Source organism: Dipodomys merriami, unplaced genomic scaffold (assembly GCF_024711535.1).
Source record: "Dipodomys merriami isolate MVZ:Mamm:240054 unplaced genomic scaffold, mDipMer1.0.p SCAF_332, whole genome shotgun sequence".
Classification (NCBI taxonomy): domain Eukaryota; kingdom Metazoa; phylum Chordata; class Mammalia; order Rodentia; family Heteromyidae; genus Dipodomys; species Dipodomys merriami.
In genome coordinates, this window is record NW_027204849.1 from 433,932 (window position 1) to 456,388 (window position 22,457).

The 22,457-nt window shown below is 38.1% G+C and overlaps 1 protein-coding gene across 2 annotated transcripts in view; it reads right to left on the minus strand.

The window, feature by feature from the left end:
* Window positions 1-22,457, minus strand: part of LOC138842251 (calcium-activated chloride channel regulator 1-like) — a 40,424-nt gene that overhangs the window by 12,911 nt on the left and 5,056 nt on the right. Inside the window, exons 1-6 of one of the 2 annotated variants that reach the window (XM_070043401.1) lie at window positions 7,762-7,920; window positions 6,366-6,506; window positions 5,956-6,103; window positions 5,085-5,193; window positions 2,379-2,559; window positions 1,190-1,417 (exon numbers count right to left, since the gene is read on the minus strand). In XM_070043401.1, coding sequence (XP_069899502.1) covers window positions 1,190-1,417; window positions 2,379-2,559; window positions 5,085-5,193; window positions 5,956-6,103; window positions 6,366-6,506; window positions 7,762-7,920 — 966 coding nt within the window. Of the gene's footprint in view, window positions 1-1,189; window positions 1,418-2,378; window positions 2,560-5,084; window positions 5,194-5,955; window positions 6,104-6,365; window positions 6,507-7,761; window positions 7,921-22,457 lie in introns of those variants that run through there. The other variant, XM_070043402.1, reaches the window with a different exon arrangement.

A 22,457-nucleotide genomic window follows, 5' to 3' on the forward strand; every position in this document is an offset into this window, starting at 1 on the left:
GCAGAAGACAAGCCTCAAGCAAAAGAGTGCTAGCCAAAATAAAAATAAGCTAAGAGACCACGAGATCCTGATTTCAAACCTAATACTAACAAAATAAACAAATGAGAATGTTTTAAAAGCCATCATATTTGAAAGTCTTAAAAATCGATATGCTTGGTACATGACAGCTGTATATTCAAAAATATTACCTAAGGAAATAATTTTAGATGTAGATTTTAATTGTAGTTAAGTTGAAAACTTTTAAAAGGTCCAATGAGATCATTTGACTAAATTGTAGTATGCATCTATAAAAAGCCTTTAAATACTATGTCATAGAATGATTTTTACATATATAAAAGATAATCACATTGATTTACTTATTTTATTATTATTTGGGGGATTGGTCCTGGGACTTGAACTCAGGGCCTGGGCACTGTCCCTGAGAATTTTTTCATTTCCCTCCAGCCTAGCATTCTACCACTTGGACCATAGTTCCATTTCTGGGCTTTTTTTGGTGGTTAATTGGAGACAAGAGTCTCAGGGACTGTCATACCTAGGCTGGCTTCACACCACTGTCCTCAAATTTCATCCTCCTGAGTAGCTAGGATTAAAGCTGTGAGCCACCAGAGCCCAACTATAATCACACTTTGGAAAAAGAAAAATAAATACATTGGCAAAAATAAACTAGAATATCAGGTTGGATAGTGAAATTCGTTTTTATTTTTTCTCTTTGTTCTAATTCTTCTAGTTAGTAAAAGATTAAAAAGTAAAAATCATCCATAATTGTATAGCCTTAATATAACAGTCACTTTATATTATGTATTTAATGTTATATATATTTAGCAGGTTATCTTCTAGCACTTTTTTTTTTTTCTGGTCGTGGAGCTTGAACTCTGGGCCTGGGTGCTGTCCCTGTGCTCTTTAGCTCAAGGCGAGCACTCTACTGCTTGAGCCACAGGGCCACTTTCGGTTTTCTAGTGGCTTACTGGAGATAAGAGTCTCTTGGACTTTCCTGCCCGGGCTGGCTTTGAACCGTGATCCTCAGATCTCAGCCTCCTGAGTAGCTCGGATTACAGGCACGAGCCATGGACGCCTGGCTCTTCTACATAAAATTACTGTGCTAAAATTTATTAGAGCATAAATTATGTGTTAGTTAGCCTCTTAGGACTAGCCTTAATAATTTAAGAATGTTAGCAAAAGACTGACTTACTGCACTCATGCTTCCAGATTTATCCAGTACCAAGCAGACCACTCGTTGTTTGGACTTGAGCAATGAAAATGCAGGGTGAGGTGGCATTTTCATTCCTGTGATGGGAGATGCATTCTGAAAATCCTCAGACTCTTGGACTACATCCCAAATGCTTCTGTGATTGCACATTTTGTTATGTAGGTTTGGAGCTTCTGCATTGTGTGTTTTTTTGGTACAAAATTCAGTCACCTGCAAAATAATCAGAACATTAGACATTTCAATAATTTGGAAGCATTATCTTTTCCAACCAAATGTGTGCTGAGCTGCTATGTAAAGCAAGAACAATGTGAAATAGATATTTTAATTCTGATAAAGAATTAAATCAGATGTAATTGTTATCCCACAGTGATGCAACCTAAAAATGACAAGTTATGTTTCACTACCAACTATATATCTCTTAACACACCTGTTGTTATATTTTGAACTTTGTATATTTAAATAGAATGCTTCAGGTCAAACATTAGGTTTTTTTGTTTTTTGGTTTTTGGTTTTTTTTTTTTTGTCGGTCATGGGGCCCAAATTCTGGGCCTGGGCACTGTCCCTCAGCTATTCAGCTCAAGGCTAGCTCTCTACCACTACTACTCTCAGCACTACTTCCGGCTTTTTCTGCTTATGTGGTGCTGTGGAATCAAACCCAGGGCCTCATGCATACAAGGCAAGCACTCTACCACTGAGCCACCTTCCCAGTCCTCAAACATGTGGACAAGCATATGTATTTTTTATATCATTTTATAGTAGCTTGATGCACTGTAATGAGAATACATAGAAATAATAGAAAATCTAGAATGCCAGCTTTCTAAAGCTCCATTATAGATTGCTCTAGAAAAACAGTGTCTAAAACCTGGAAGAAGGCATGGAGGTAGTTAGACTAGACACCAAATCCAATAGGAGTCAATGGAGAAGGATTTTCTAAGAATTCATTATGTCACTTCACTGAGAAGGATACACTGTCACCATTGAAGAAAAGTAAGAAAGGATGACACAATTCCCAGGCATATCCTGACAGGGGCTGGAGAGAATGGGATCTAGTTAATGGTATGAGTAAATTTCCTTCTTCTCTACTGGTACACATATCATAATAGAAAATCTATTTTCTAATTCATTTTTTCCTAAACTTTTCTTTGTAAGACAGGAAAGAGAAGGTACTTACAGAATCAAGATTTTGCATGAACATTATGGAGTCCTTTGTAGTCTGGGATTTGTCTGGAATAAATGTACATTTTGCCTCATACAACCCTGTCTGTGAGTCACGCCGACAAGGCCTTGTTACACAGCTTCCTCCCTGGCAATCATTGAAAACCACATTCCTGCCAGTAATAGCAGTGGAACATCTGTGATGAAAGAGTTAGATTGCATTTAGAAATGAAGACTAAGTGAATGAAGAATAAAGACCAGCATCCTAAAATCTTTATTTCAGTGGCAACTGCTATAGCTCATATATCATAATGTTTATACCTATTTGGTTTTTATTTCAATAAGAGCAGTCTTTTTGATTCCTATCCACTAATATTCATTGCTTATCACTGTGATCAATAAATGCACTCTTTTTTTTGGGGGGGGAGGGTCCAGTTGTAGGGCCTGAACTCTGGGCCTGGGCGCTGTCCCTCAGCTCTTCAGCTCAAGGCTAGTGCTCTACCACTTGAGCCACAGCGCCACTTCCAGCTTTTTTCTTTTTGCTTATGTGGTGCTGAGGAATTGAACTCAGGGCCTCAGGCATGCAAGGCAAGCGCTCTACCACTGAGCCATCTTCCCAGCCCCAATAAATGCACTCTTTGTGACATATTTTAAAGAGAGTTACAGAAAAATTGTTTCTTAGTGGGCAGGAGAGAATCAATATTTTAAAAATATAATTGTATTGTCCTTATTAAGGTGTCATACAGAGGGGATATGGTTTCATAAGGTAAGGCAATGAGTTCATTTCTTTTGGGACAATGTCACTCTTTCCTTTGCTTTTCCCTAGTTTCCATTTCCATTCCCTGCCCACAAGTTGCATGATTCATTTTCCATATAGTGTCTACTAAATGAGAGTCAGTATTATGATTAAAGTGTTCTTAAATTTCCATTTTTGGTATATAAAATTATATGTACCGCTAAGCTAGACTGAAGGAAGAAATATAACTAAGGTATGCATGCTTGTCCATTCTAGTCATGTGGTCTTCATGATAAAGGTAACTGTCAAACCTTTGGAAAGGAAAGGAGGGGAGGTATAGTATGAGTTAAAGAATTCTAAAAAGTTTCTGTTTATAAGCAGAATTTCCTCCTTCCCATTCTGTTAAACTTCATGACACTAGTCTATTTTAACAAATTTGCTTGTATTTTATGGATTAAAAAAGATGGTGAGTAATATTGGCCAAGAGAGTTCTGGAGTTAGACTTAAAGTTGAACTTACACATGAAGATACTTAACTGATTTAAAGTTCCTAATGCAGCCAGAGGCTGGGCTCATGCCACTAATCCTAGCTACTCAGGAGGCTGAGATCTGAGGATCGGGGTTTGAAAGCAGGAAAGTCCATGAGACTCTTATCTCCAATAAACTACTCAGGAAAAACCCTGGAGTGGCACTGTGGCTTTGGTGGTAGAGTGCTAGCCTTGAGCACAGAGAGGCTCAGAGACAATGCCCAGGCCTTCAGTTCAAGCCCAGGACTGGCAAAAAAAAAAAAAAAAGAAAATGAAAAGTGCCTGACACACAAACAATAGGAGCTCCATGATTTGTTCTAGATACTTACTTTCACTAATTTACCTATTTTTATGACTAATTATGAGGAAAATAATTGTTAAATATTTATTGTTTGAAAGCTGGTTTAGATTTGCTTTTATGACAGGCCTAATGATTTATAAAAGCACAGTCCTGGTTTTAGTTCTTGTGATAGTGTTGTTATCCAATAATACCAAGTCTTACGCCTTCCTCTGACATATTTTAATCAAGGTCTTTCAAATAATATGTAATTAATAATAAAAACATTGCTACAAAAAAGCACAGTCTAAATTACATGGACAATTACTGCTCAGTGATGTAAGCATGAGGGAACCCTCACACGTTACCGTGGGAGCTGTTTCAAGAGCATCTAACCTTAAGTGGAAGGAGAGGAAAGACATTTAGAGACAAAAAATTAAAGGCTAACCAGGCATTATATAGGCAAGGGAGGAATTTCATGGGATGAGTGGGAAATTGAGTGTCTCATGCTAAGAGCTCAGTCTGTATGAAAGTCTTGCAGTTCTAGAGACCAGGCAGACAGTACGAAGAGCCTTCTTCCATCTAATACATTTTTCTCTTATTTCCTTGCTGTATTGATTTCTGTTCTTCAGTACATTTTAATGTTCTATGTGGTTGATATTGTTTTTATGTAGTGGCTTAAACATCTCTGTTTAATGTTTATGAACAGATGGTCTGTATCCACTCCCCAAACTGGAATCGTATTTCTTAAAACTTCAACTTACCTGAATGAGAAATGCTTTTTTTTCTTTCACTGAAAGGTAAAATATATTTACCAAAAACTCGAACAGTTTCAATGATTTAAGGGAAGCAAGTTCAGTGAAAATGTAATGGATTGCATTGAACAAAAGAGTGGGTAGTTTTGACTCTATCTGATATCTTAGGGCTTAGTTTTTTTTTCCTTTCTCTTCTTCTAATAATATGTTAGTAGAATTTATATGTGTGAATATTGAAATGATTCCCAGTTCCTGATTGGTCTTCATTCCAAGGTGGAACCCTGGAATTAATTGGTAAACACCAATGGCACAGATTGCATATGTCAATTAACTGTAAGAAGATCCAACCACTTTAAATAGTCTTTGTTTGCCTATATAGAAATTTGAAGAACAGTAAGTGAAAAGATTTGTTTTGAATACAGTAATACCTTGTTGCTTCAATAGTATTCTTTCTGGAAATGTAGAATGGCCGGTTCACATTATACTCATCAAATACTCCCCACCGGAGATGGGCCCACTCATGTACAAATACTCTGCCTACAAGAGAATAAGTCATTTATAAACATGTAACTATAATTTTTTTTTTTTTTTATCGGTCGTGGGCCTTGAACTCTGGGCCTTAGCGCTGTCCCTCAGCTCTTCAGCTCAAGGCTAGCTCCCTACCACTTGAGCTACAGCGCCACTTCTGGTTTTCTGGTGGTTTATTGGAGATAAGAGTTTCACGGAGTTTCCTGCCCGGGCTGGCTTTGAACCACGATCCTCAGATCTCAGCCTCCTGACTAGCTAGGATTACAGGTGTGAGCCACTGGCGCCTGGCTTAATATTTTAATGCAATTTCTTTTGGTTTTAAAATCTTCTACCCATCTCCCAGTCTTACTGAGTCAAGAAATTCTAGAAATTGATATTTTTCACTAGGTCAAAAGAGTTGAAATTATTTAGTTGCCTATGACTCACATTATTAATTGACTCACATTATTAAACCCATGCACACAAGTAAATAGGTGAACGTAACTAGCATACTTTTTTGTTTTTTAATGTAAATATTCTTTTTTTATTGTAAGAATACTGTACAGAGGAGTTACAATTACATGGGCAAGATAACGAGTACATTTCTTATCAAGCATTGTTGCCTCCTCGTTGTTTCCCCAACTAGCATACTTTTAAAGGCATTACATAATATTTGTTTTTAATTAAAATCCTTAAAAATACAGTTAATCACAGTGTTTTATATTTTATATATTTACATATTATATATTTAATGTGCTATTGGAAATAGGAATATAAAATAGCTATTCCTACCTCGGGGCCCATAGACAGCTAAGTTGTCAGTCAACAGGAAATTTGGAGTAAAATGTATATATTGTCCTTTCTCTCCACATTGTCCATATTGTAGTGTATAGGGATCATCTCCATATTTCAGATAAGGATCAGCAACTATAACATCTGCCTAAATTAAGGCAAGAGAACAACAACAACAAAAACAACCCTCAAAAACCAAACCAAACCAAAACAAAACAAAAGCAAAAGAACCAAGAAGCAAAAACAAATTCCAAAACAGAAACAAGGGATTGTAAAAGCAAGAACTTTTTCATCTACATTTAGAAAAGATAGATTACTAATTTAATTCCTAAATGAGTGAGTAGCAATTAGCAAAAATAATATCTATTAATTTAAGGAAAGCTTAGGAAATACTTAGATAACATACCTACCTGCTCATATGATTCTTGTTTGGGCAGTAAATACTCAGATTTTGACTTCCAGGTCATTGGAATTAAAATGCTTACTTTCCTGAAATAAACTCTTTGCTTGGTGGCATGAAACAGGTAGGTTGAAGCTTCCGTTACCATTTTCTGACAAAATTAAAAATATTTTGTGGTAACAACTTTACAATGAATATAGAATGAAAGTATACAAAATAGAAAAGGCAAATTGAAGCTTATTTTCTCCAAATATTTTTCAAAGATTCACTGCAAAATAGTTTGAATATTGCTGCATCTCTCCAATCTGTAAGCTTATTTTCATATGTCCCAAAGCCAAATCCTTTTTACTTACACAAATTTGCACTCAGAATTATTGGTTGGAGATGGAAATAAAGATGTTGGGGAAGATCGAAATGTGGGTAAGATCCAAATATGAGTAAGATTGGGAGCTGTGGGAAAATTGCTTACTTATCCAAATTAAAGTTCTTATTGGGCTACTTCAAAGTTAACTGAACTCAGAGCCTCACACTCACTTGCCTTTTTTGCCTATTACTCTACCACGTAAGCCGTGTTTCTAGCCTATCTTTTTGTTGGTTATTTTGGAGTTGGAGTGTTGAAGACTTTTCTGCTCAGGCTAGATCTCAGCTTCTTGCGTAGCTAAGGACAACAGCTGTGAGCCACTGGCTCCTGGTTCAGGTTTAGTTATGTTTTGTGTTTATTAAAAAAAAAACCATTTGGTAGGTTTTGAGACATCTCATTATACAGGATGTGTTTATGGAAATACATAATTTTATCAAGTAGTCATAAAATATATGTGTATGTATGTTTGTATGTATGTATGTATGTCTAATTGGCTTCAGGCCCCAGTTTGCCACTTACTCTATGACTGCACAATTTAACTTCTTTCATTTCTATGATGAGGATAAAATTCATTGCTGAGAGGATAAAATTCATCCACTAAGAGGATCAAAAAATAGTATTAAATATTATAAATTTTTTTATTGTACTGACTAATATAAATGACATTAGGAAGAGAAATGAACTTTAAAATATGTAAGGTTTTCTTTCAGATGAAATAGATAAAAAAATTTAAGTTTTCTGTGGAAAAATATGAAGTCTGGGGTGTAAATGTGGATTATTATTTAAACTTTCTGAGAGTAGCTTTCTTTCTATTAGCTTAACTAGTTGGAAAAAGTGTTACAAATTTGGCCTTTTAATTATTCAATAAAGGAATGATTAATGCATAATTAAATCATAAAACTAAGCAGATTGAATCCTAGCAGTTTAGACCAGTTTTACATAAATGATGACTTTGGGAAGTTATAACAGTTTGAGTATTTGTATGTGCTGAGATGGAAATAGTTATCAAAATAAAAATATAGGAGTAATAAAAATTTTCTCTTACCTGGATGTTCTGAATTAGTTTTTCATCTTCTGTTACATTGGGGTTAATTGCAATGACAATGCCTTCATATCCATTGTCATGTAACTTTACCATTGAGCTTTTCACCTCTGGCAAGAGATGCAGAGCTAGACATAGAATGCCACTCAGACTGAACATCATTTCTGCCCAGGCTACAATTATACAGAAATGCAAGGAGGGTATTTATATGTCTGCCTATTAGTTTAGGAATTTGAATCAAGACCAAAATATTTGCATAAATTTGATATAGTAAAATACACTGTTTTCTCAGTAACTCCCTTATCTTATTCATTCTAATGATGTAGTTGTGAAATAGCAGTGGGGATTATGCTAAACATCCTTAGCATTCTTTGTGTGGATAGTCAAGCTCAAAGTAGTGAGTGGCTGTCATTGTCCCCACCAAAGTTAACCTCAGGATCTCCTTACTGAAAAGCAATTCAGTAAGAGGTGAGAATGAAGAAAAAAAGCACCAGGAAAGGGAAGAAGAAAACGTCTTGGAAAAATAAAAACCTGAAAGGGACTGTAGAGGGAGTGGTAATGATTAAAGGTTTATATTCTTTCTTTAGATGGGGGTGCTATAAAGACAATGGTTCAAAACATCTGTGGGTCAGTGGGAAAATTTTTACCTTCTGTGATAAGTGCTTGTTTATTTCAGTTCTCAAATACCATTGAGTGTTTTAAATCCTTGCATTGAATGTTTTAAGTTCTTGCATAACTTGGGAACTTAATATGTTTCAGTTAAGATTTCTTTCTTCCTTTTACTCTTGTATTTTTTGGATTGAACACAAATGGACCTTAGCTTGAACTTGTTGTACAATGGTATTGTGAGCTGGCTCTAAAGTTAGAAAAATATAAATTCTATTCTTTCTTGATTTGGTCACTTAATGCTCAGTAATTCTTTTTTGGTAAGAGTTGTGTGGCTCATTTTTTAGGCCTGTCTTTCTGAGCTATTAGAATAATTTGTACTAATAGAAGCTCTAAATGAGATACTCTATGAATAGGATCTACAAAGTTTTCATACAAGACTACTGACACCAGATAAGCTCTTAATATGTTATTATTGAGCATTATATATTATTGATACAAACTTATTATAGATTTTGATAGCTAAAATTTCAGTTTTCATTGTTTTATTTTTTCAACATTTCTTTGTTTTTTTGTTGTTCGTTGCTTATGTGGTGCTGAGGAATCAAACCCAGGGCCTCGTGCATGCAAGGCAAGTGCTCTACCACTGAGCCACCTTCCCAGCCCTCATTGTTTTATTTTTTAAATATGATATGTCAGTGTTTTACTGCAAGTCCCTGAGCATGCCAAAAACTAGAGATAGAACTGTCTGCCAGAATGAAACTATAGGCTTTTTGGAATGCTCTTTCATTATCTCTTGTAAAAATCTAAGTCATCCACATTAAAAGTAGTGTCTTGGGCTGGGAAGGTGGCTCAGCGGTAGAGCGCTTGCCTTGCATGCTCAAGGCCCTGGGTTCGATTCCTCAGCACCACATAAGCAAAAAGAAAAAAGCCGGAAGTGGCGCTGTGGATCAAGTGGTAGAGCGCTAGCCTTGAGCTGAAGAGCTGAGGGACAACGCCCAGGCCCAGAGTTCAGGCCCCATGACCGGACCCAAAAAAAAAAAAAAAAGTAATATCTTTTTTTCCTTTGAACTTATTTGTGCCACCATGTATACCTAACATCCGCATTGCTCTTCCAATTTACTATTTTTGTTAACCAGTACTGGGGGTTTTGAACTCAGAGAATTGTGCTGCTAGGTAAACTACTGCTTGAGCTACACCCCCAGTCCTTTTTACTTTAGCTATTTTTTAGAGAGGGTCTTACAATTTCATCCCAGCTAAGCTTGGAGGGCAGCCTCCTGTCTGTAGCTATGTGTATGGGTGTGAGCTACCGCATCCAGTCTTGCTTTTGTTATTATTGATATGCATAGTAGATCTTCTTACAAGTTTGTGACCTTCCTTGGAGGGAAGGTATATTTTTCTTAATTCACTTGTTCTCAGCCTTAGTTTCTTTAACCTTAAAATGAGGAAATAATAACGAAGGAATTTTGGGCAGATTAAATACATTAACATGGTGAAAGTACATACAAGTGCTGGTACATATTGGACTCACAATAAATATTTATTTAGTATGGGGAGAACAAAAACTGTGTAATTCCTTAGAAATCTAATTCACAGTTCAACCAGGAAACCTGTATTTGAAAGGGGTGAGATGGGATCAATGGGATGGGAGTAGATGAATGAAGAGAGGATGGGGGGGAGAATGCAGTCATAAATATATCCTCCCAACCTGTGAAAAGTGAGGGAATAGTGTGTGTTGAGAGGGATAGGAGAGAACATTGAAAGGGGTGACACTGATAAACATGCATTGTATTTATAAACTGCTTTTTTGGATGGCAACTCCTTTGTACAATATATCAGAATTATTGTTTAGTGCTTTTCCTTGTTTCTTTTAACTTATATGAAAAAATATGAATTTTTCTAGGTGCTAGGTCCAGTGCTCTACTCGAGCAAGTACAGAAATGAGTAAATATAACATTACTAACAAAGAACTTAAAGATTATTTGTGTAGATTAGAAATGTAAAAAAAAAAAACACAAGATAGAGCAAGAACAGTTCTGTAGGAGAATTATATGCTCAGAACTAAAATCGGGGAATAATTTCTGGTGAAATGATTCAGAAAGACTTTGGGAGAAGGCCATTCTTTAGGAGATTGAGGAATGGAGAACTTATCCTTTCAGAAAAGGAAAACTTTGGTATGGAAACTGAGGACATTCAGCTTCAGAGCTTATATATTTTTAAAGCTTTTTTTCCCTCCCCCAAACCTTTTTTTTTTCAGCAATGCTGAAGATCAAACCCAGAGCCTTATGCATGCTAGACAAATGTTCTCCACTGAGCCATACCCCAGTCTTCCATCTGTTTTCAAACAAATGCCACATATAGTACTTTTGAAAAAGATGATCAGAGAGTATTCAGCTTGAAAATATTTTGAAAGTAGATTCTTTTATAAACAATAGTCATCAGTAGAAGAGTCAAGAGAATGTGAATCATTGGAATAGTATTTGAATTCATGGCTTTGCACTTGCCTAGCAAGTGGTTTACCACTTGAACCATATTTCTAGCCTATTATCATTGATTTTTTATTAGTTAAAAGAATTTCTATTTTGTTTCAAGATAGAAACAAGGCTGAATAATGGCATTTTCTTTGGCTGATTTGCTTCAAAATCTTAAAAGTTACATATAAGTCTTTCCAAATTTAGTTACACATATTTGATTATTTTGTGGACAGAAACTCTTTACTGTAAGTCATTTTAAATCAAATCAAATTGAAATGGACAACTGTAAAAATCATATTGTCAAAACATTCTAGAGTTCAAAGTCAGCCCTGGCAGGAAAGTCCATGAGACTCTTATCTCCAATAAACTACTCACAAAACGGAAGTGTGGCTCAAGTGGTAGAGTACTTGCCTTGAGTTGAAGAGCTGAGGGACAGCGCCCAGGCCTATAGTTCAAGCCCCATAACCCACCAAAAAAAAAAAAAAAAAGCCATTCTAGAAATGTAGTCTCCAACTAAGTTCCCTTAAATGTATGTATGTTCTTTTCTTTTCATCTTTTCTTTTCTTTTTTTTCCTTTTCTTTTCTTTTCTTTTTGTTTCTCTTCCTTCTGAAGGACTAAGCTAGCTCCATTCTAAAAGCAATCCATCATCTCCTGTAAAACTGACCTCAGGTTAAACTTAAGGGACAAAACAATTATTGTCTTGGAAGGTTCTCTGCAATTATACCCATTATACCCCTAGCAACTGCCAGTTAGATAAGGGTTGAGAAACACAACCCCAGTTACTGGAAAATGGACGGAATGGTCAGCTGGTAGAAGTATCTGCAGGGTCAGGGAACCCAAAATTTGCCTGCGAAATGCTGACCAATTATGTAGAAGCTCTCGAACCTTAAACCCCCTCCTATTTGCTGGAAACCCTATAAGAACCCTCCTGAACATGTGATCGGGACTCACAAATCTGACTCGCTGTGCTGGTGATGATTGAGAGTCCAGGCTCAAGCTTGCAAATAAACAACTCTTTTGCTGTTTGCATTGGTCGTGGTCTCTGGGGGTCACTCGGGGGTCTTGAGTTTGAGTCTAACATCTGGGGGCTCATCCGGGATCCCCTCCATAAGCCCACCCAGACACCAGATCACGGAGTCGTGAAAAATCCGGCCGGTAAGTTGAGGCATTGCCATTCTGTATTTTTGGTTGCCTGCAGGTTCTGTATCTGTAATTCCAGTCTCCCGCGGGGTCTGTATTCTGGTTGGCAATTAGTCTTGGTGGACGTGCTATAAAGCTGCCAATGGGGTCTGTGGGAGATGTCCCCAGTCCCCATCTGGGTAAATTGCTGTTTAGTGCAGCTGGCACTTTCTGGTTGGCAATTTACAATGCGCAGCCTGTATCTTTGTCTTAAGTTGTGTCTTTGTATTGAGTGTTATGTTTGTCATTTGGGGTTTATCTTAGCCTTAAGCCTTGGCCCAGGGGGGGTCTGAGTATGGGAGAGAATCAGCCAGTCTGAGGGGATGGCTGCTAGGGACTTATTTCCCTTGCCCCAAATGACTGGGACTTCTCTTCCACCTCGGAAGGCCCCTGGGTCAACAAATGTTGGTGAGATGTTACCCCATTCACTGAGACCTGATTGTTCTCTGTTTTATGTTTTCTGATGTAGGGAAGTTCTGGGTGAGAGTGGCAGGCTCACTCAACAGACTCTGGATTCAGCTTACTGAGTGAGAATGGCACAGAGTTCTGTGCCATTCTGGGCCCATTAGTCTCCAACTCAGCCTTTGGTTGTTGTCTTGTCTAGTTCTGTTTTAGATTTGGTACCAGTTTTAAATGTGGATCCTTGGTTTTTGTGCTTATTTTTGTTTTTGTTATTTATTTGAACATCTCTAGGGGAATAAAAGTTCCACCCTCCCTCTAGGCTCGGTCACAGACCTGCTATGCCCCGCTTCCTGTGAGGTGTGGAAGGTTGCTAGACTACTTTGGTTCCCTTCAAGTCTCAGGCTGCATTTTCTACTTGTGGAGGCTGCCAGAGGGGAGGGTGTGGAAGGCTGTGTGCCTGTTTTTGATTTTTCAGCTAGTCCTGACAATGTAACAATTTGTAAAGTACTCTTATCTAAAATTGGATAAAAAATCAGGCCAGTTTAGTTTCAGGTGCCCTCCCCACAGCCTTCCTCCAACAGAAGGGATTCAAAAGACCGATTGGTGAAATGCCTTGCTAAACAAGAAAGCCCTGGGAAAAATTGTCTTAAATTTTTGTTTGAAAACTTAAAAAAATGTACATACAACTGATTTTGATTTTTGTGTGCTTTAAGAAACTGTGTGAGTGTGTTTTGTATGTGTTTGTGAACATGTTCAGTGTAAAAATTGTCAGCATGCTGTAACAATTGGGTGAGTTTAAGTTTAAAATTCAAAAGGTTATGAGATTTGGACATTACCAATTTTTTAAAAAAAATTTAAATTGTTTTAAATGGTTTTTTTTAAGGATTCTTTAACTTAAAAATTAGAAAATCTGGTATTTTAAAATGCATAAGGCTGTTTACACTGTAAGAAAGTTATCTGGCTTAACAAAAATGCATTGGCTGTTTGGGATTTAGTTCTCTTGGCTAAAATTTGGGGATAAATATTAGAAATTTAAATGTAAAGGTTAGTTTAACACTGTCAAAGATGTTACTTGTTCTGTATGTGTAAAACTATTTCATTCAATTACCAAGAGGGAAAAAAAGGGGGGAAAACTTAGAAGCCAACAGAAGACCTATCTTTAGGGGTGAGGGGTGAACTGGCAGAAGTGCAGTTCATCTGGTCATGCATGGTGGGACAGGCCCTGGGGTAAGTCCACAGATGGTGGAACAGGCCCTGGGAGGAGTCCACGCATGGTGAAAGAGGGCAAGCTGGCACAAACGCAGTTCATCTAACCCTAAAGAGTCAGACTTGGTGCGTGCCCATTCAACAGGAGGGGCCAAGTGGCCCATCTTTATTCTGTCCCTTTTCCCTGCAGTTAGACGCTGGAAACATGATGGTAACCATAAGTGATGTGATGATCTCATTAGCATTGCTAAAACTGCCTCTTGGAGTGTTAAAATTAAAATTAAGAAGGCCTTAAAAAGAGGGTTAAATTTTTTTTCTGCATAATGTGTTTTGCTCTCAATGATATTTTGCAATTGGATATGTTTTTTAAGGCATAAAGGTGTTAAAGTACAGTGATGGTGATTGCAATTCTTGCCTTAAGGAAAAGTTTTAATGTGTATCTATTTAAAAACAAGCAGCCGAAAGGAAATGAGTGACACCTAGCCTTGCGAGTTCAAGGGATTTTTCAAAAAAGGAAATGAGTGACACCTAGCCTTGCGAGTTCAAGGGATTTTTCAAAATGCAACTAAAAACTAAAGTATAGAATATTAAAACAGAGATTAATAGGAAGCTTAAAAATTAGGAATGGATTTCTGTGTATAACGTTTAAAAGTAAAATTGTTCTAAACATTTGCCTCAAAGTGTAAAAAGGAATAATTAAGATTAACAAAATAATTGCTTAATTCCTATTTCAGTTTGCTCTAATAGTTTTTTTTTTGTAACAGTTCCTAGCAGGCCCACAAAAAGGGTTGAGGATTCTTGTAAGTTTGTCAGATGTAACTTCCGCTCTTAATAAGTTCCAAGTAAGAGCATGCTTAAAAGCTACTTCTATGTTGACCACCTTGTTGTTTTTAATTGGAGTAAAGTGGCCTTTTATGAGACTCATTGGTCTGAAAACTGTTTCAAAGCCAGCCTGGGCAGAAAAAGGTCTCTGTGAGACTGTCACTTCTACTCAGCCAGTGGAAGGCTGAAAGAACAAGCAGAGCTGCTTTAGGACTCACAGTGGCAGAGTGTTAGCCTTACTCTATAGAACTGAGGGACAGCATTCAGGCCCTGAGTTCAAGTCCAGCAACCAACTAAGGGAAATGCCAATGAGGCATTTATACCAGTGTGGAGAAGACACTCGTGGGATGAAAGCAAATGGAGGTGCATCCAGAGGCAGTAAGCCCCTGCTTGGATGGCAGAAATAATGTCAGATCCTAGAGTTATTTGTGTGTGGTCCTTCAAATATTGGTCAGAACCAGGAGGTCAGGAGAAGATAGTTTGTAAGCATGCCTAATGTTCATGACTATCTACCTTGTAAGGGACAGGAACTTGCCAGTCCTCTGTGATAGTAGTAAAAAGCTAAAGTTATAAAATGTGGGGGATAGTCCTAACTGACAGTAACTGAGCTGACACCAGCTACATGAAATTCATCTGCTCAGGAAAAAAGGGTTTATAAACCCGAGAGTGTGTTTCTATTGACATCTGTCTGAGGCCTGCACAGGTAACTTAGGCATTGTTAGAGTCACTAGAGATCACATTCCTAAGCCATCCAGAAAGATGCTTTTGCAAACCAGAGTGCTAAACAAGCTACACTGCTGTAGATGGAGAAAAGTTCTGTGCATTTGTCAAAAGTTAAAATATTGTTCTTAATGACATCTAACCCAGGTAACCTCTTTGTAAAATAGGCTAAGGTTATAGGTTCCTGGCTAGGTAGGATCAACACCCCTGAGTCAGCTTGAAGAAGTTATAGAAGATAAAACTTCACCCATCATCCTCTTTTAAGAACAAGGGACCAGAGTCACTTGTTTTTTAAAAATGTGGCAAAATAGACAGAAGGAAAAGGCATGGGAAATAGTAGCACAGGTCTGAGTCCTCTATATCTGCCTAGAAAAGCAGCCTTCTTAAAAGAACTATCTAGTTTCAAAAGTTGTCATTTTGGTAAATTGTCCTGTGCTATTGTCTAAATAGTCTTAAAAACTAGTGGGGACACAGCCTGCCAAGCCTATGCAATGTATCCTTAACCAGTCTGTGTAGGAATTTGCAGCCCAGCATGAGGTGTGACAGTCCCTTGGAGCCACTGAGAGCCCCTGCTGCTGCTGCTGCTGCTGCTGTTGCTGCTGCGGCTGCTGCATACCCTAATGGGCAAAGTTCAACAATAGCCTGACAGTCACCTGGAGGAAATCTACATCCTCACCAAGACCACCTTCACTGTGGTAAAAGTAGACTGAACTCCTGCCTGGTTCCATCACCTGAGACTGCATCCCAGTTGAAAGCTGCTAAAACTAAGATACTGTGGGACATTCTTTTGGTGATATCCAGTAACCTTCTCTACTCCCACAGTGGATATTGGGGGCAAGGATATCACTGGCTTGCCTTAGGTACTTCAGGGCATAGTGACTGGAAATCCACTCTATAGTCACAGCCTAGTTTGGCTCTGGTATGGTAATAACCTGCTTCTAACTGAGTATGTATTGTTAATTCAGGTAGTAAAAGGAATAGGACCCAGCCTTGCTCTTAGCCTTAAAATCTAGCAAGCTTCTCCACCCCAGTGGTGCCTTGAGGCCATTGGGAGATAACTTGGTTCTGCAAGCCAAAGGAAAAATGGACAGTTTTACATGAGACTCTTTTTTTTTTTTTTTGTCGGTAGTGGGACTTGAACTCTGAAAATGGGCAGTTTTAAACTGTAGCCACAAAGAAGCTCAAAGATTTCTAAAGAAGAGGAAAGTAGTAAAGAAAGCCTTGGGAAAAGAATTGGGAAAAATTGGTATCCCCTGGATAAGAAAGGATTTAAAAAGTAAGGATTGTCTTAAAATGTTTGTAAAGAAGACAAACCTCAGAAAGTTTAAGTATGTAGCAAGTGGTATGGGAATGGCTTAAAATTGGAGCTTACAAGTACAGCTGGAATAAAATTAAGTTAGCTGTGATATATGGAGTCAGGACTGGTGGAAGAAAACGTAAGGGCTTTTGGTACTGTTAATTTGGTTACTCACAATCTGACCTTGTATACTCAACAGACTGGTGTCCTTTGTAAAAGAGAGGATCAGCACAGTCCATCTATTAGTTCTGAGATCTCAATACCAAACTGTAAATATAGAAGACTGTGCCAATTAGGGGACATGATTGGTCCCCAATGCTCTAGAAGAGGAGGGAATGAAGGACTATGCTAACTCCATTCTAAAAGCAATCCATCATCTCCTGTAAAACTGACCTCAGGTTAAACTTAAGGGACAAAACAGTTATTGGAAAAATCAGTTCTTGGAAGGTTCTCGGAAAGCCGGCAATTGAAACTGCAATTATACCCATTACACACCTAGCAACCGCCAATTAGATAAGGGTTGAGAAACACAACCGCAGTTACTGGAAAATGGATGGGATGGTCAGCTGATAGAAGCAGCTGCAGGATCAGGGGACCCGAAATTTGCCCGTGAAATGCTGACCAATTATGTAGACGCTCTCAAACCTTAAACCCCCTCCTATTTGCTGGAAACCCTATAAGAACCCTGCTAAACATGTGGTTGGGGCTCACAACTCTGACTCGCTGTGTTGGTGATGATTGTGAGTCCAGGCTCTAGCTTGCAAATAAATGACTCTTTTGCTGTTTGCTTTGGTCGTGGTCTCTGGGGGTCACTCGGGGGTCTCGAGTTTCAGTCTAACATTTCCTTCCTTCTTTCCTTCCACTTGTGGAGCTTTAACTCAGGGTGCTATACTTGAACTCTTTTGTTCAAGGCTAGAGCTCCACCACTTTGAGCCACAGCTCCACTTCCATTTCTTGAGTGGTTAATTGGAGTTTTCTGCTCAGGCTGCCTTCCAACAGCCACCCAAAAATCTCAGCCTCCCAAGTAGCAAGGATTACAGGCACAAGCCACTAGTACTGGGATCTAAGTGGTTCTTATTGAAATCATTACTTCATTTCTCCCTGGATCATCTTCCTGAAAGATGTTACTAGATGAAAAGATATAATATTAGAAGCATGCAAGGATTGTAGCAACAGCCCATTGGTTTGTATAGTTAAATTGTCTTCTGAAAAGCAAAATAAAACCATGTGATCTAAACAAGGAAATATTCAGAGCTTACCTGTGGATATGGTTCATTAATTCAGAGATTTATGAGCTAATACACCCACTGATACAATCATCCTTAAATGTCATCGTTAATTCCTGTAGAGATTATGCTGGAACTATTTATTACATAAACTTGCAACTAACAAAAATAGTGAAATGTCATGGCATATTCATTTCCTTGTTGGCCCTCTCTTAGAATTCTCTTTATTACTTCTCCCTTTTCTTTCTTTTGTTTCTTTGTCTTTTCTATTTTGCTACTGGGGATCCAACATAGGACACTGCACTTGCTAGGCAAGACATTGCCACTGAGATACATTGCAGCCATGGTTTGTCTTCTGGTATTTCTTCATAGCATATAAATCTTTCACCTATGATTTCTTTCTTACTGCTGCTTTTTATCTCATAACCTTTGGAAGGTCACTGTATTTGCTGTCAATAAACAATATTTGAAAATATTGTCTTCAATTTCTTATCTATTTACTTACTCATTCACAAATTGTAATAAACATTAGCACTGTGTCAAATGCTCTGATTATGTTACAGTTCTAACTTTCTTCAAGGTACTGATAAATGACCTTGTAAGTTAGAAATTATCCAAATTGATTTTTCTGTTGCTTTTTATACATACTTAAACATTATTTCAATTTTTCAATTCACATAATGCTATATTCAACCATTTATTCTCACTGTACTGGGATTTCAACTAAGGACTTCATGTTTGCTAGGTAAGCAATCTACAACTTGAGCCAGACCTCTAGCCTCCCTTGCTTTGAGGGTTTATTTTATTTTGTTTTTATTGTCAAGGTGATGTAGAGAGGGCTTACAGTTATATAGGTAGTGAGTACATTTCTTGTCTAACTTGTTACCCCTCCCTCATATTTCTCCCTCTTTCCCTCCCTCCCAATCACCCCATCCATGCGTTTGGATTTATAAGGTCCCTTGCTTTTGGCCTAGGTGGGCCTTCTTTCATGGCTTTTTTTTATTTCAGATAAATTTACTCTGTTTACCTTACACATTTTTCTGCCTTTTATTTCTTTAGTGGGTATAGGAAACAAATTCATCCTTCTAGTTGGTATCAATGAAAAGAATAGGACTGGGAAGGTGGATCAGTGGCAGAGAGCTTGCCTTGCATGCATGAGGCCCTGGGTTTGATTACTCAGCAACACATAAGCAGAAAAAAAAGCCGGAAGTGGACCTGTGGCTCAAGTGGTAGAGTGCTAGCCTTGAGGTAAGGGGTGAGGGACAGCACCCAGGCCCAGAGTTCAGGACCCACAACCGTACCTCCCCCCCCAAAAAAAATATTTCACCAAGTTTGACAGAATGATTTTAGCAAGGTTAGCTCGAGGAAATACCAAAATATAAAAAATAAGATTGGGCAATAGCTGGTTAGTTCAAGTCATATTTCTCCTAAGGGTAAAAGCAGAGACTTTACTGTAGCCTACACTTTTTAAAACAATTCTTTTTATTTTTATGACTGAGACCTGATGCTTTTGCTCTTTGATTGATGCTCTACCAACTAAGTTATGCCTCTAACCCCATGATTATACTCCTGATGATTTTGGGTTTTAGGAGAAACTGTTCTGTTGGGATTTTTACTTGCTTTGCTTATCATGTGACTTTTTGTTAGATCTGGTCTACTGGGGCTTAATTCAGGATTAAAGTCCAAAAACAATGTTTTTTCTTGCTTTATCACTTTAGCACCTGTTAAATTGGAGAATAAATAAAGAGGAGACATGAGATCAGAGTTTGTTATTTCAGTGCAAAATAAGATACGGTTCAGGTCCTTTTCTTCAGAGTGACTCAGGTGATTCTGACTAAAGATAGCATATTTCCTGCTTGCACCTTGTGCTTTGACTATCAGGTTGTTACTGGTCCCATTTTGTGGTCATCTGGTCAGTTGTGAGACTGATTCATTACAGCTCATACTTGGGAAGGCAAATATTTATTGAGCCTGGTGACAGGCATTGGGGCTATCATGATACATAGGAGATTTCTTCTTATTGTTAAGAATCCTACTCTCTAGAGATAAACAAAGACAAATAAATGGCAAGGATGTGAGGAAAAACAAAGACAAATAAATGGCAAGGATGTGAGGAGTTTCGTGTGCACCAGGAGTAAGAAGTAGTTGTTAGATGAGGTTAGAATAATGTAACTTAGAGGAGGCAAGAGATGGTGGTAGTGGTGTCGGGTGTCAACTATTCTAAAACGTGAGAATAAGCATGCATTATCCAGACAACTGTAGGCTGTGGAAATGGAGGCATAATGGAGGAGAGGTCTCATGAAGAATGAGAAGAGCCTCCCAGGCTCAAGCTCCTGTTATATATTCAGAGCACTAGGGGCAGGCAGGAAGGGTGGAGCCACAGATGGCATCAGGAATTGAGAGACTTGAAACTGGAGGACTGAGCTGGTAAAGAGACTTTGAGGGGATTATCAGTTACATAGACATGGTCAGAGTACCAAGGAGAGTCACTGATTTTTAGAGAGGAAAAGGACTGAACTAGATTGAATTTTTTTTTTTGTCTTTTCTTTTTTGGTACTGGGGATCGAACCCAGGACGTTGCACTTGCTAGGCAAGCGCTTTGCCACTGAGCTACATCCCAGCCCTAGACTGAATTTTAGAAAAGACGAACTATAAAGTGAATAGTGGTCACAAGCAGACCTGGATTTCTAGCACTGATTTTTTTTGGCACACAGGTTGTGAAATAGTACCCATCTAGGATGCTAGGAACTGAGTTAGACTGGATATTAGACTCTACTCCTTGTACTCAGGAGCCTCCAGGCAGGACAGAACTCAAACAGGATTTCATAGTTTAACTTTTTGGGGAATTGTTTTGTGGAGAATCCTGGTTAGAAATGATAGGTGTGAACCAGGGAGACAGACACACTGGGGGCATTTTAACATATTAAGAATCATCTGGACTTGGTAACTGATGGGGTTTAGAGAACAAACTAACAAGAATAGGAAAATCTCTGTCATTTTATGAACGTGTTAGAATATTCAGCATTCAGTACTTTTGTTTTTCTCTTTTATTTTCTCTCAAAAAGGTCCAATTCGTTACTTCAAATAACTTATTCTGCAGGGAAGCTTGTAGAGGGACTTCTGTTAAATAGCAAACAAATACATTTGGGAGTCTGGAAACTATATGAAAAGTGATGCCAAGAGGGGACATCCTTTCTGTATGAATGTGGAGGAGGAGGAGAGGTGAGCAGTAGGATTAGGATTTTAAGAGAGCATGTTGTTCTTAGAAGACAGAGGAGGGAGACTGAAGGTTAGAATCTCAAATGAAAGAAAAGAGCATGTTGTTCTTAGTAAGAAGATGGACACATAAAACAGTATGTGCTTTGGGGGAAATCATGTGTCTGTGACTGATTTCAATTGTGGTATAGAGGGAATGATACCATAGAAAAGAGGAGGTAGAGGTGAAATCCTGGTAATGTGCTCATGTATCTCACAAATATTTGTGTCTTTATTCTGCTGTGGCACCTGACAAATGAGGGATCAGTTCAACTGGCCACATCTCTACCACTGAGATATGTTGAGGTAGTTCAATCTAAGTCAAGTTGAGCTATATTGTGTCGTTTTTACCAAATTACTTTGAAGTTATTGTGGGACTTGGCTTGGGAGGATACACTGAAGACAGAAAAACCAACTATGGCTAAATTTTCCAGCAGTATGCATTAGTGACAGCCTGAGGCACTATTATTGAAGAGAGTAGAGTTGTGTCTCCACATAGGATGCCTTTCTTCCTTAGTAGGATGGCTTACTTACTATTTTCTAGATTTCCTGCCAGAGACAATAGAACTAAGCTTCCTTTCCCAAATCTAGTATTTTTTTACCTAGTTGATGGACTGTTAGACCCTGTGGCTTAATTGGAATGCTCATGCCTGTACTTCACTTTGGAGGTGTTATTGCTAGTTTTTCCTTCAGTATTTATTGTCAGGGCTAGCACTGCCATCTATGTTGATGTGCAGAGCACTTTGCTTAGAAGAGCTCTGAAGATGGTTTAATTCTTTGTCATTTGTCTTGAAACCCTGATTAATATTCAAACAAAAGCCTCTCGTTTTCATTGTGGACTGGAAAAAATAAATTGGATTGCCTGTCTTGACTACAAGTATAGCAATCATTTAGTTTTCTTATTCTTCCTAATTCATGATCATGTACTTAATATCCACAGACATTAGGGAATTAAATCAAGGCCTGCTCTCGGAGAAAATAGCCCACTCATGGTACTGACTCGAACACTGGAACATCTGGAAGGGATGTAACCAGATAGATAGGCTTTACCTATTGTTATGATGTAAATAGATAGGAAAGACCCAGGGAAAACACCTCTGGTGACAACAAAGAACTTTAGTCCTTCATTCTCCTCTCGCCAGATAACAGGCCAGGTATTCAACCCTCACTCTTTCCCTATATTTTCTTTGTATCCACCATTCTAAGCTGGCATTCTAGAACTGGCTGAACAAGTACAGGTCTGCTAGAAGAACTAGCAATGCCAATAGATCTTCTGTTTCAACAAAACAGTCCCAGTACCCTAAGGCATAGATCCTTTTTCCTCAGCATGTCATGAGACAAAGTCATATCTTCTTAGTCACCAGAAAGCTAATATTTACTTCCTCTTCCCTTGTTCTTACTGATATTCTTTTCAATTTAAACTATAAAATCCAGGTCAAAGAGTCTAATCTGTGTTGAAAGACTTAAAAAGGATCCACAAGGATCATTTCTGTGTCTTTGATTTTGACTTA